At 37.7% G+C, this 15,087-nt stretch overlaps 1 protein-coding gene across 5 annotated transcripts in view; it reads left to right on the top strand.

Moving 5' to 3' along the window:
• mtnr1aa (melatonin receptor 1A a) overlaps nt 1–14,483 on the top strand; it is a 55,928-nt gene extending 41,445 nt beyond the window's left edge. For 4 of the 5 annotated variants that reach the window (XM_079864781.1, XM_079864783.1, XM_079864782.1 and 1 more), the window contains one exon: nt 11,972–14,262. In XM_079864781.1, the coding sequence (XP_079720907.1) occupies nt 11,972–12,840 (869 nt within the window). In that variant the 3' untranslated portion in view covers nt 12,841–14,262. Of the gene's footprint in view, nt 1–11,971 lie in introns of all 5 variants that reach the window. The other variant, XM_079864780.1, reaches the window with a different exon arrangement.
• The last annotated feature ends 604 nt before the right edge of the window (nt 14,484–15,087 follow it).

Consider the following 15,087-nt stretch of genomic DNA (forward strand, 5'->3'; position numbering starts at 1 on the left):
TAATTGGTTACAAGGTAGTTTGTGACATCAGCGATTTTAAACCGTGATTTTGAGACTGTCTTTGGTTCACTGCAGTTTTAAGGAGAAAATACTCTGCAAAGGTGTTGACTTATGAATTTGCACATGGTTTGTCTTAAAGCATATTAAAAACACCACATAGATATATAAACAACATTAAAAGCATGATTTTCAATCTTTAATTCAAATTGAATAATCCTTACATATCATTCATATTATGATGTAATTTTACTATTAATTGAAATGCGTAAATCTTAAAAAAAAAAGCTTTTTTTTTTTTTAGTGCAACTTGTGGAAAACAGTCTTTGGATTGCCATCCTTGTGATCCTAACATTAAGAAAGCATGGATGAACTTTATTTTTAACGAAGTTCCAGTCAAATCACTTCTGTAAGACACTGATCCTTTGTTTTTAAACAAGACAGTTTGATGCAGGCTTTTCAGAGAGACTGCAAATAAAAGATGATTCAGTGCCAACTACATTGGATCCGAGAATAATGTTGCAACACACATGAGTGAGTAAGAATGTTTTTAACATGTCAATATTGCTTTGTCTTTTACAGATCGTTTGATATGTACTGAGTATTTACTGTAGCGCCGCATTCAAATGAAATAGTTGTGATTTTCTGTTCTTTCCTTTGCTTTGGCATTTATGGGGTTAATGCATTGGATTATCTGATACAGAAGAAAGCACGTTGAGAACGCTGCTTTTGTTATTGCTGCTTTTTGATCCAAGCCATTTGCTGTAATCCTGACTAAAATCTTAAGTGAGCGGCATCTGTTTTGTCATCAGTAAGACATTACAACGTTTCATTTTATTAAAACACAACACTGAAAATGACAATGTATACATTTTTCACTTAATCTGTTCTATTCTACTATACATTCATTCATAATTCTGTTTACACAAAACACCGCAAGTCATCCTTTGTCACTTATAACTGTGGAAACTTCAAGTACTTGAAGCCACAACCAAGACTTATAAACAGAATAGATGTAATACGCATAAATGTTCAACGCATTCTCATCCTAGGGCGTCATATACTGACGCTTTTGACATTTTGTCTACATCGAACGCACATGGCACCCTTTAGCGTCAATAGGACACGCACAGAGCTTTGTTCGGTTATGGGTAGGGGTAGGGTTAGACCGCTAGGAGGCGCCTTCTGGCCCATATCTATCTGCGTCTCATATTGACGCTAAAGGGTGCCATGTGCGTTCGATGTAGACGAAATGTCAAAAGCGTCAGTATCAGGGTTATTATAGTTTTATATTTTTCATTAGTTTTAATTTTTATTTCGTTTTGACTTTTTGTTTTCAAATTCAGTTTAGTTTTAATTAGTTTTTAAAGTGGGTTTGCTAGTTTAGTTTAGTTTTTATTTTTTGAAAATGCTTAGTTTTAGTTTAGTTTTTATTAGTTTTAGTGTTAGTTTTAGTCTTTTTTTGTAATTTGGGTTATTTGTCAGGGGCAAGATTAAAAAAAGTCAGAAAAAGTATTGTGTAATAATAAAAACATAATACAATTTTAGAAAGAAATTCACACCCCATTGAAATTCCTTTACCTCTTACAAAATCCACACGCTGTACCAAAAATCTACACATCTTCTACACAGAATTCACACCCTATACAAATACCACAGCTGTACAATTTTCACACCCTATACTAAATTTACCCTATGGGGAGAGTGGGGTGATTTGTGCCAGGGGGGAAGTAGTTCCACCCCTTGTTTCTGGAAAACCATAGAAGAAATTGGTCATGTGACCACATAATTTTGAAAAGCAATCACTTTTACTCATCCTCCAAAGAAGAGAGACACATGGCATGAGAGTTAAGCACATTTTAGTGCAAAAAAACTGTTTTTTCCCTTTCAAAGTAAAATTTCTATGATTAAGGTTTTTTGATTGTAGTGTCTGAACAATTATAGACAAGTTTGAAAACATTTCACACATGTTTTAGTGCTTTAGTAGGCTACACAATGAGTCTCTACAGTTAGCATGATGTTAGCTCTTAACTGCTGGATCATGCTAGTTTTTCAAACTTGTGGGTCTGGGGTGATTTGTGCCAAAGGGCCTGGGTTAAGTTGTGCCAGATCCAGACCACCTAGACCTACATTCTCACAGGGGATAATCTTGAGAAGTGAGGAGATGGGCATGCCTCATCATTGTTTGACTTAGGCCTGCCTGCTATTTGTTTAATTTAGCTAACACTGATTTCAGTTTTGAGTTTGCACTATGTTATTAAAGAGAAGTTTTATTCCGTTTTTAAGTGGCCTATGTCACAATAGTATGTTTAGAAATTAGCCTAGTCACTTTATTCTTATATGTTACATAATTGACAGACAGCGCTATGTCAACAGGCATCTATTGCCAAAGCCTTTTTGCCTGAAATGAGTCACAAATATCATATATTGTGTTGCTATGGTGCTCTAAATGGTTGCTAGGGCGTAGCTTGATAGCTTCACAATGATCCTGAGAGACTGATTGGTCGTCTGAGTAAAATGAGCCCGCCCCCTTGTCTCTATGACACTGTGATCCAGAGTTATGTTCAATACAATATCCCTATGCAATTGACCATAGTAGGAAAAACGCATGCTATGGTATTCCAGGGTGACAATATCTAAATAAACCTTAAATGAGTAATTTTGTATTGAATTTGTCTTGCTTTCATATAGTATTACAGTTCATAACATTAAAATGTTCTGTTTTACTTCAGAAATCACTGGCACAATTTACCCCAATGTATTCCCCTAAAGGCACAACTTCCCCCGCATCGGGGCAAGTTGTGCCATGAGACCACTTTTTCCCCAAAAGCTATATTTCTGAAACAATTTATTTCAGATCAGTTATTGTTCTCAGGGATGCACCACATCCTGAAATATATGTACATCGTTAAGTTGAAGGAATTACTGCCATGGCCTCACTTTAAAGTCACTTTGAGTAAAAACTGGCACAACTCACCCCACTTTCCCTACAGTCAAATAGCCTACTCATCTGGATTGAAGCAGCAAACATAGTGTAAAAGTAAAAAAATGACATAATATTATTTAATATTTGAATCAAAGCTTTTATAGTGTTTTGACATCGACAACGACAACCAAAAAGTGCATTTTACCTCAAACTTGCGACTAGTTAACTTTCTAAAAAAGGCGCAATCGCTTCTCGGGTTGACATTAACACACTGACAAAATTATATTCAGAATTTAAAATATTTTGATACCACTTTTTAATGTGTGATTGTAAGGTGTTCACGAGATAGAGATACTAACCTTTAGCGAACTTGCTTTCAACGTCGAACGAACACTCGTTCTCATGGAGACGCGGTGTGCACGGAGGGGAGGGGCTGTGTGTGTGTGTGCGCGCGCGCAAGTGAGAGACGCATGAGTGACAGAGAGACGAGGGAGAGCAGGGAAAGGAAATGCAGCTGAACGAATACGCTGCGTGTTTTAAATAGCGTTAAAAAATGAAAGACCTTGACAAAGACGAAAACTAAGGACATTTACTCTATAATTTTATTTTATTTTAGTTAGTTTTGCCAAACACACATTACAGTTTTAGTTAGTTATCGTTTTTTTGTAATGCCTCGTTTTTATTTTTATTTCAGTTAACGACAATGTTTTTTCCCACCTAGTTTTCGTTTTTTCGTTAGTTTTCGTTAACGATTATAACCTTGGTCAGTATATGACGCCTTGGGATGAGAACGGGCTGAAATGTTTCACATCATTGGCAAATGTTTCAACTATGTAACGAGATATTTTTAAACACTGGAAGTTTTCAAAACAATTCCACACATGTAATGGCGGGGACTTTTAAAATGATTTAATATGCAAAACTGTTACCCAATAGCATAGCAGTGGGCATTAACTTCCAAGTCTTTAATGTGACCTGCCCATCAAAACGGAATGTTTGAAAGAGAGGGTCAAAAACTGGAAGAGGTGTTAGTGAGACCAGCAGGGGGCGCTCACCCTGTGGTCTGTGTGGGTCCTAATGCCCCAGTATAGTGACGGTACACTATACTGTCAAAAAGCACCGTCCTTCGGATGAAACGTTAAAACGAGGTCCTGACTCTCTGAGGTCATTAACAATCCCAGGGTGTAACCCCGGCATTCTGGCAAAATTTGCCCATTGGCCTCTGTCCATCATGGCCTCCTAATCATCCCCATGTACAGATTGCCTTCATCACTCTGTCTCCTCTCCACCAATAAGCTGGTGTGTGGTGGGGGTTTGGGCGCAATATGGCTGCCGTCACATCATCCATGTGGATGCTGCACATTGGTGGTGGTTGAGGAGATTCCCCCTCCATATGTAAAGCGCTTTGAGTTTGAGTACCCAGAAAAGCGCTATATAAATGTAACAAATTATTATTATTATAAGATAATAAAAAAAACTCTCTCATTCACCGAGTTCACACAGGCCCATTTAAGGTGCCATTCAGTGCCATGTCATGCAGAGAATTCCAGAGTTACTTAAAGCTTGTAGCATGAGGACCATTCACAAGACAGATGGTGATCCATGCAAAAATAACATCTAACTGAATAGTAAATCATAAAGAATTTCATAATGATTCTGATTCCACTTTAACAATTCCAGTTAATTACTGATTCCATTTACAGTTGTTTTTGTCCTTTTTCTTGAGAAAAAGTAATGGCTGCTGAAAATTCATGGCTTCGCTTGGGAATAAATTGCATTTAAAAACATACAGTATTAAAATAGCAAACGGTTATTTAAAATAATATTTAAGAAATAGCAATAATATTTAGCAATATTACTGTTTTTACTATTTATGATCACATAAATGCATAGTCAGCATTACAGTATATCAGCCATGCTGCTTTCATTCAGCGACATCAGTCACTGATAAACCCATGTTGGTCTACCACTATTTTAAATTGTAAACAATGAATCACACACTTGACAGTTGATTTCCAGAAAATAAAACTTTTTCAACCCCACAATGCATCGCAATAATGAGTGTACAACTGATGTACGCTCAACGGTTAGAGAATACCCATAATGCACTTTGAGAGTTGTGTGCCAAATTAATTCCCGCGCCTGACCAGAAGGTGGCGCCTGCAGCTGAATCTTCGGCCATCTTCCAAACCGCAGGTCCAATGTGGCTACAGCATAATATCATACAGGTATAAATTCCTTTTTAATTGATTATTAAATTGTTTAATTAAGGTTTATACATATTTCATGACGTTCAAGATAAAAAAAGTTATTAAACCGCAAGCACAAACCATTCAAAAGCTGCAGCCCTTCCAGCACACTCAGTGTCCGAATTCGTTCAATCGTTTTCATTCACTCCCTCAAGGGAACTATATTAGAGGACTATTGTTGGGAAAAGTGAATGAGGGTATAGGGGGTGATTTCAGACAAAGCCTTGGATTAGGAACTTCCTGACAGATGTGTTGTACTGTAGTAGGAGCTAAACTCTGCTGGCCGTTGGCCCTCCAGGAGCAGGATTGGATACCCAATCATATATATTTTATTATGGTGTTCCATCCACATCACTGGAAGAATGCAGACATTTCAGAAATATTAAAGGAACCAAATGTCATGAAAATAGTTTGACTTTTGAAAATAGTTTGACTTTTGAATCCCTAAAATGTACATATATCACTGAATCCACTAAAATAAAATGTTTCACCCAATCAGTTTGGAAAACCTTTCCCATTTCAACACCCCAGGAAGCAATCTAGAACATTGCTTATATGTACAGTAGAGTGACATTCATAATAATGCATTTCTACACTTAAACAGTATTAAGAATCTTAATTGTAAAGGATAGTCGAGTGTAAATGTAATGTATGTATGCAATTACAATGCTGTCATCCTCAGTTGATGCATCTTTAAAACGGCATGCCTTGACATATTGAAATGTAGTCATATTCGTGAGATATTTAACATATATTAACATGCATTATCCTGAAGGTTATACATAATGACCTGCCGGAAGGAAGCTGCCACACGTTTTGACCTTGTCGATACTGCGACCTGCTGACCTATCTCCTGTTGAGCGCTGACCCAAGGCATCCCGCTCTAATTACAATGTGGACGCAAGGATATTGGCCGCACCTGACGAGTCGGGCCATGCCTGAATCGGCCCTGACTTTTAACATGTTAATGGCCATTCCATATGTTAGATGGAAGACGCTGAAAAGAGAAGATGATATGCACATGCTAATGTGATTCACCCAAGCTGGAAGATTACAAAGTGTCTAGAGGTTAGAGGGAATGTCAGGGGCCATTTGTTTCACGGCAGTCACAGGCTCGTTAAAAGTACTGAGTCTCATATCTTTCCGGTAATATTCTTCCGTCACTTGTCAGTCTGGGTACCACTCACATCCTGAAATCCCACAAGGGAAAACCTTTCAGAGTTTGGGACCCAACTGGAACAAGTTCAGAGTCCTATCAACCTCTAAGCTAAATAAAATGCTTTGAGTGACACCTTAATCGCTTCGATAACCCAAACTTGCGGAATGGAAGAAAAGCCAGGCCGATGGCATTACATTCCCCTGGGACTTGACAGTTTGACTTTGTCAAGGGCAATTCTTTGATTTCTTCCATTCCTCCTTCCGTCCGTAAGAATGAAGGCTACCTTGTCTCCATCGCCTACCCCTCTTAGTCACAAATAAGCTGAGTGCACCAGTGAAGTTGTCATGGAGACAACCCAAGTAACCTCTGCTGTCAGTGTGCATCAAGACTTAACCTGTAATGGTTCCATTCGAGGTATTGAGATTCAAAACAAACTTGTTTTGTGAACATTTGAATGTCTCCATGGGTAAGTGTATGTTTAGATTCAGATAGGAGATCTCTAAAGGGATAGTTCACCTCAAAATGAAAATTCCGTGATCATCAACTCTCCTTCATGTTATTCCATAACCTGTATGACGTTCTTTCTTCTGTGGAACAAGATGTTTTTTCACAACATATGCCTTTTGGGGAAAAAAAGTATCTACTTACATTAGTTCAAAAACTACAAAACCGTACCTAAACATACAATTCACTGCAGTTTCAAGCTCTTCTTTGTTGGAAACGTCTAAATGTAACTGAAGTTTTATTGTCGTCATTGTAAATATTCACTTTCCCATAGGGCCACGGAGGAGAATCTTAGAGGGTCACATTCAGCGGACAGACACCATCACACTCTATTTTTTTGTATTTATTTCAACAAATGACAACCAAAATCAAATCCATAGAAGCTTGTGAACAGTTTTGAAGTGTCTGCGTGCAAGTTCTGCTAATTCACAAGCCGAGCGAGAGTCATACTCGCAAATGTAATGCTAATTATTAAGCCAAACAATATACAAAACTTTCAAAAGCACTCAGCAATGTGATTATTTTATTGAGTGATGGGCAGTGGGTTTAATCAGTGACATTATTAGTAGATTTACTATCCGGCGTCACCTTGGTTTTTTAAACGTAAAAAAGGTGAAAAAAATATATTACATTGTCCAGTTTTCTCCCTGAAAGATGATATGAGTTATGGCAATTCTCAATGCAGCATGAATGACCTAGACTGTAAAAAAAATTAAATGATCAATAAGTTATGACAACATGTGTTTTTATATTGCTTTAATTCATCAAAATAACTTAAGCAATTTTCAACTTTTTTTCATAAGTTATACAAGATTCAACTCATTTATTTAGTCGGTTTAATGTAATTTAAGTTGAAATAACTTAAGCATCCAAGTTGATTGTACTTAATAATTTACGGCAGCAACTTTTTTTTACAGTATACAATGGCGACACAGAAAATCATAATACTGCCCTAAAGGCAGCGCAATCCTCCCAATATGACATATAAGCAAAGCAGTTACCCAGAACTCAACACGGTGTGACATTAGCTTCACATTCTCTATAATAAACAAAAAAAAAAAAGAAAGAAAAAATTTAGGCCATAACTAAAATAAATGTTTTCAAAATATCTTCCTTTATGATCTTGAAGCTTAGAACGACGCGATTGAGGGTGAGTAAATGGCAGAACACGATGAGTGAACTATCCCTTTAAGCTTTACATTGTAAGTATAGAAGAAATGGAGGTGGAGCCTCTATGCCACATGATATCCTGTATTCTGCCTCCAAGGAGGATGCTCTAATAAATGACGTCTGGTATTTAAGAACAGCCAAGGTTATTTGCCTGAAAAGCATGGATGATATTTGTGCAAATGTTGAGAATGTGTATGTGCCCCTATGTGGATGACATGTCAATGGTGTGCTCAAGGGGATGTTTGAGTGACAGCTTTGCTTTAGGCCACTGCAAGCTAATCGTCAAGACCGACTGCCACTACTCGCAAATTAGTGCTCCTGTTCTACACTTTGACAACACTACTGACACATGCTGACGTTGCGAGGAGGCTGCAAGACAGCTGACACACAAGGACGGGTTTGTTGAAGGTTTGTCTCAAAGTCAAATAAGTCCTTTTCACTGCAAATCCACCTTAAAGATGATAAGCACTCTAGTGACGTTACCCTAATGAGAGTTTAAGTACTCTACGAGACATAATAGTGATTCTCAGTTGTATTTAAGTAGCAACTTTTTTTCTTTTTATTTACAATAAATGTGATCTCTTTGTGAGTGACCCCCTTCCTAAAATGTATAATTGCATGTACAAAGATGTTCATGAAAAAATATTCATCTACAAAGATCTATTTATACTGTGTGAGAAAATACTGACATTATAATGTTGTTTTAAAACTAGTTAATTGGCTTTTCTTCTGCAAACTCCATTGCACCCTCTTGTGGCGACCCCAGTTTCATAACCCCTGAATTAGGATATAGACCCAAAGGTCAATTGTCAAACAGGAAGAAAAGCATTAGATGGTCCAGGTTGATGATTGCAGACTTTGGTATCTTGGTAAACTGATCCCTTATGAAGCATGTGGGACTATTCATGTCTTTAGCTCAGTAGAAGAATCTGAGGAAAATTTTGCTTTCCAAATAGCTTCATTGTTGTCTACGGGAGATAAATTACATATTAAAGAGTTCTCTTTTGTGCTTTTTCTTTCCTTTTTGTGAATTAAATCCAGTGCTATTGTAATGCAATAACTCCAGATATGGTATTGTGTTCATGAATGAGACATAAAGCCTCTGTGTTGCCATTCACATGTGTTTTCTTAAACAATCTTCAGAGAGAAGGGAGCTATACAGAGTACAGCTCAGCTGCAACTGCCTTTAGTGTTACCCTCTTCGATGTCAGTTAATTATTTCAGCTTTATACACAATGTCAAGTCCTTGTGTCTGGCGGCAATTAGAGATGTGCATTCATTAAAACCTCCCATGTTCTTTCACTAATGTAGCCATCAGCTATAGGCCATGCCTAACCATCCACACAATGGGGGAAACGAATAATTGCACACTCTCACATTAAACACACATGTGCACCCTCCTTTATAGAGCGTGTGGATCGAAGGAGGCAAATGTTTAGAGTGCGGCTCATGCATATGTTAATGGGGCAATAAAAGGTCTCCTGAAAGACTTAGTAAACATATTCTGTTTACTTGATACAAAAAAAAAAAAAAATGAGTTACTATGTAGGCTGCTTCTGAAAGCTGAAAAATGCTTCCTCCATAGACAGCATACGGAGGTAGGAAGGCAACAATGCACATCCTGATTGATTTTTGAAGTCAGCCATATCATTCACTGCCTCTGATATTCCACATTTCTGTGTGTTCGATTATTGCGACAGTAAAGCGAAAAAATTCAATAAAAATGGCATCTGTAAATGGCGTTTAGTGGTCAGTTTGTGTAAATGAAAATGTTTGACACATTTTTTTTCCACTTTTCATGTCATTTCTAGTGTATTGTATTACAATAATCACCAAATCTCTCTATTCTGCTGTAGATCATTAAACGGTTATGCTGCCTCAGAAATCTGTCTGAAATCAGTTTCAGCAAGAACCTTAAAGGGGTGGTTGAATATGATTTCACTTTTCTAACTTTAGTTAGTGTGTAATGTTGCTGTTTGAGCATAAACAACATCTGCAAAGTTACAACGCTCAAATTTCAAAGCCAAGGGAGATATTTTCTTTTAAAGAAATAGATTTTTAAGCACTACAACAAACGGCTGGTAGGGACTACACGACATTCCTCCAGGGTTAGTGACATCACCAACCCTAGAATTTACATAAACCCCGCCCCCTGAACACGATTTATAGATTATCAAGACAGAATATGCTAATCAATGACTAGAAGATAACTACACATAAGCTACATAAATTCACCAACTAACCATTCAGAAATTCTGTCCCTGTCCCAAATGGCGCACTTTATGTGGACTTTCAGTGACGTGGACTTAAATTGCGCATGCTCGCTGAGTCCGTAGGCCGTCCCATTCAGCATTTTAACGCTCTGAAGTGTGCTCAGCAGCACTCTTTGTACCCTTGAAGCGGTCTTCCGCGAAGCCCGCATAGATGCAGGCTCCACACACTTTAACTACCCAGGAATCCGTGCGAAAGGCCAATCAGACAACGGATGGGAGGAGATTTCGCTCACGGACAATTGTTAACATGGCTGAGAAGAAAATATTACGGTTTTTATGACCTAGATGTACATTTTACCAGTTGTTACCTAGTTGTCATCGATCAGTGGTTGATGTCTCAAACATAATGATAGCGCGTTGAATAATACGATAGCATTATGATTCATTAAATAAATAGAACCGAATGTCAGGGCTTTACTGAGTCATAAGTAAACGTAGTATGAATATTAAAATCTGTAAATTCATCTGAAACACATGCACATTTTCATTATGTGTTAAAATTGTAATCTTAGTTCAAATGGAACATTATGTATTATTATGTACAACTGTATACATCATTTAAATAAGCATGATGTCTCTATTGTCTAATGCCCAGGTGGCATACACAATATCAAAATATAGAACTGTAAAAGTAGGCTGTGTATTTGACACTGAGATAAGACGTCGGAGCGCAAAAATGTGATTTCTCCTGTCTAACAACAACCAGAACGTTATTTCCGGCGTGACGATCAAGTCTGTCCCAAAATACCTCTCAATGAGCCCTCGTGGACTCGCGCCAAGGGCCCTATAGGTCTGCACTACATGACGTCACCAAAGTGTGGAAGTCCACAAGTCTTGTGGCCGTGTGCCATTTGGGACAGGGCCATTGTCTACATCTTGTCACTTCTTCTTGAGTCTCTCCTTCTTTCTGACTCCGGTTTGAACATAAAAGGCTAAAAGTTTTTGAAATTTACAGTGCATGTCTGTGTGAGGTAAAAGCTCCGCCCTCTGTGCCATGAGCAGCAGCTCATTTGCATTTAAAGCAGTGTTCTTCAACCCTGCTCATGAAGGACCCCCAGCACTGCACGTTTTCTTTGTCTCCCTAATCAAACACACCTGATTCAATTCATCAGCTCATTATCACATGGGTTAATGAGCTTATGAGTTGAATCAGGTGTGTTTGATTAGGGAGACAAAGAAAACGTGCAGTGCTGGGGGTCCTTCAGGAGCAGGGTTGAAGAACAAACACTGATTTAAAGGAACAGACACAAAAACTGTGCGTTTTTGCTCACCCTCAAAAAGTGACAATTTTAACATGCTGTATCTGTGGGATATTTTGAGCTAAAACTCATACACACTCTGGGAACATCAGTGACTTATTTTACATCTTATACCACCCCTTTAATGCGCAAACGCTGCCTGTAAAGTCATTGCCTGACTGTAAAAAAAAAATCCAACCTCTATTTTGTTAGATGAACTATTTTACTCTTTTTTTTTTTTTTTTTTTTATTCACTTGAATAATAAAATTTTCTGTGTTTGGTCAAAACTACTTAAGTTGAAAATCTCAAAAAAAGGTTTGCAGCTGGTTGCTTTAAGTTAACTCAACTTATTTTTTTACAGTAAAGGCAGCAAGCCAACATGTAAGCTGTCTAAGCTTTTGGATGCAGTCATCGGCTCCTTACCCTTTATTCTCTCTTTCTGTCTGTCCCTCAGGTAACATCTTTGTGGTGAGTTTGGCAGTGGCGGACCTGGTGGTGGCCATCTACCCATATCCACTGGTCCTGACCTCCATATTTAACCAGGGCTGGAACCTGGGATACATGCACTGCCAAATTAGCGGATTCCTGATGGGCGTCAGTGTAATCGGCTCCATTTTCAACATCACTGGCATCGCAATTAATCGCTACTGCTATATATGCCACAGCTTGAAGTATGACAAGCTCTACAGTGACAAAAACTCAGTCTGCTACGTACTGTTAATCTGGGCTTTGACGGTGCTCGCAATCGTGCCCAACTTGTTCGTGGGCTCCTTGCAGTATGACCCGCGGGTTTATTCCTGTACGTTCGAGCAGTCAGCGAGCTCGGCGTACACAATCGCCGTTGTCTTCTTCCATTTCATCCTTCCTATTATGATCGTCACCTACTGTTACCTACGAATTTGGGTTCTTGTCATACAGGTGCGTCGACGAGTCAAGCCTGACAATCGTCCCAAGCTCACGCCTCACGACATACGAAACTTCGTCACAATGTTTGTTGTTTTTGTGCTCTTTGCCGTGTGCTGGGCACCATTAAACTTCATCGGGCTGGCGGTAGCGATTTCTCCAGAGCGCGTGGTTCCTTTAATACCTGAATGGCTCTTTGTGGCAAGTTATTTCATGGCATACTTTAACAGTTGCCTCAATGCCATCGTCTATGGAGTGTTGAACCAAAACTTCCGTCGCGAATATAAGCGCATCGTGGTGTCAGTATGTACTGCGAGGATCTTTTTCGGGGAAAGTTCAAATGAAGCGCAAGAAAGACTCAAGAGCAAACCTTCGCCACTCATGACCAACAACAATCAGGTCAAGGTGGACTCTGTGTGAACAGCGTGAGTGTATGTGCGTGTGAGGTGAAGAGAACACAACTAAGCAAACTTGATTTAGAAGAAAAAAACAAAAAACTGATAACCAAATATGTTGTTAAGATGCAGCCCTGAAACTGTGATTTGTTGCCTCAACACAATTAAAACAAACAGGAAATTAATATCATTGTCTTTTATAAAGAACTTTTTTCATCATTGGTCAGACTCAGAAGTACTTGTATGTATGAATTTCTTGTTTTAATATTTACAGTGATTATATCAACAAATCTATATTATAAAACATACTTTGTGTAATGATTTTATATCAATATCTTTGTCTGAAAGAAAAAAAAAATGAAGGTGTGAGTGATAAATATGAAGTGCAACAGTCGGGTTCCGGAAGTATAAACTCTATTAATTTTCTCCAGGGAAATGCATTTGTAATGATATCAACTTTTAAATACAAACATGTTGTGAGCTCTGAGGTTGGTAAGCAATGGTACTGTATATGCTTTTGCTGAAGCCATCTGTTCGCATTATTTTGACTGATTTAAAAAAAATAATGTTTAACAGCTGAATTGTGAAAACTAAATTTCCCATGATGCTATACAGAAAATTCCACCAATCGGAAAATTGTAGCAATCAAATTGTGCCAAAAGAGCTCTGATGGGAAACATGTCAAGGGATTATGTAATTTGCAATGCTTAATGGGATTGTAGTTCTTTCCCTCAATAAAGCTGTTAAGTGCACTGTCTTGTATTGTCTTTTTGTCTGATTTTCAAGTACATGAGTACTTTCAAGTAAATAAAAAAGCAAAAAAAAAAAAAAAATAGCTGGTTGGCTTGGTCCATGGTTTAACGCTTTAACAAAGAATTGTTTCAAATCCCAATGGGAAAAATAAAAGGGTAAAATACTTCTGGAACCAACGCCGCTAAAAACGGGGGCACTGTTGCACTATTACTGTATATAAATATATATTGAGTGTGTTTCACTGATGTTGATAATTCAATGAAGAATGAATAACAACGTTGTCAAAATTATGCCATGAACATCAGCATATCTCTACAATGCCTGGCCACAAATGTGACCTAAACTTTACAAACACTCTACAAAAGAGGTTTACTGCGTTTCTACGGAGTTTACTGCTTTGAAATGACCTCACCTGGTTTGCCACTGTTACTCTCCATTGAGAAAGCAATACTCCTGGATTGCTGCTTTCCCACAATCCCCAGCAAATATTTTATCTTTTATGTTTTTTTTTTTTTTTAGCTTTATCTGTCTTTGTCTTTTTAAACTTTTATTCTCTCCCTCTATTTTTCTTTTTATCTGTCCCTCTCCACTCTTTGTATGCATGGATCTAATGACAAGTTCATATGCAAACTGAGTAAAAATGTTCAAATCAAAATGTTTGATGAATAAAAAATAAAATGATGGAATTTTATATATCTTGAATATGTGAGAATGATGTTATTATTTTTATTTTATTTTCTAGTAAAATTATTTAATCATTCTTAAAACAAGATTTTAAAAAAAGTAAAACAGCTAAAACAAGATAAAAGCTGCTTAAAAATTAAAATTTGTAGACGTTTTATTCCAGAGAATAAACCCTGAATGTGTACTTTTATGCCATTAGCAAAATAAATAAATAAATCTTGTTCTAACCATAAAATCTAACATTTTGAAAGTTTTTTTTCTCAGGTGCAGATATTTTTCTGGGGCAAAAAGCAGGCAGTATCATCAACACTCCAATAAAAGTATTAAAGTACAGTATTAGATTGAAGCTTATGCAATAGTTCTAGCTGAACGCCCTGTTGCTCGATAAAGAGAGAGAGAGAAACATGCTGTTGTGACATCACTCTGTGTAATCCAACCCAACTGAATAAACAAGTGCGTTAGAGCGAATGAACAACATAAAAATGCCAGGATTTACACTCCCCTCTAACAGAATTATGCACTAATCTGTACCTGTCCTGCCTTTATCGCCCTCTGCGACCAAGGGATTCATATCTATTTATAAAAATAACTGAACACTTTATGTGGAAGGAGGGGTGATTTATTCTGACCCCATCCAGGTGTGGTTATGGTTGGAACATAATAGGTGGTCAATTTTGTGGAAGCTATCATTCACAGTGTATGGATTTTTTTTTGGTACGAACAGCAATTTTAAGTTTAATGAATTTGTGTTGATTTGCTGTTTCTTGTTCGTGAGACAGAGATTTTAGCGCCGGACGCAGGCTGATCAGGGTTTAGGCTGTTGTAATATGATGAT

Source organism: Squalius cephalus (genome assembly GCF_949319135.1).
Source record: "Squalius cephalus genome assembly, chromosome: 2".
Classification (NCBI taxonomy): domain Eukaryota; kingdom Metazoa; phylum Chordata; class Actinopteri; order Cypriniformes; family Leuciscidae; genus Squalius; species Squalius cephalus.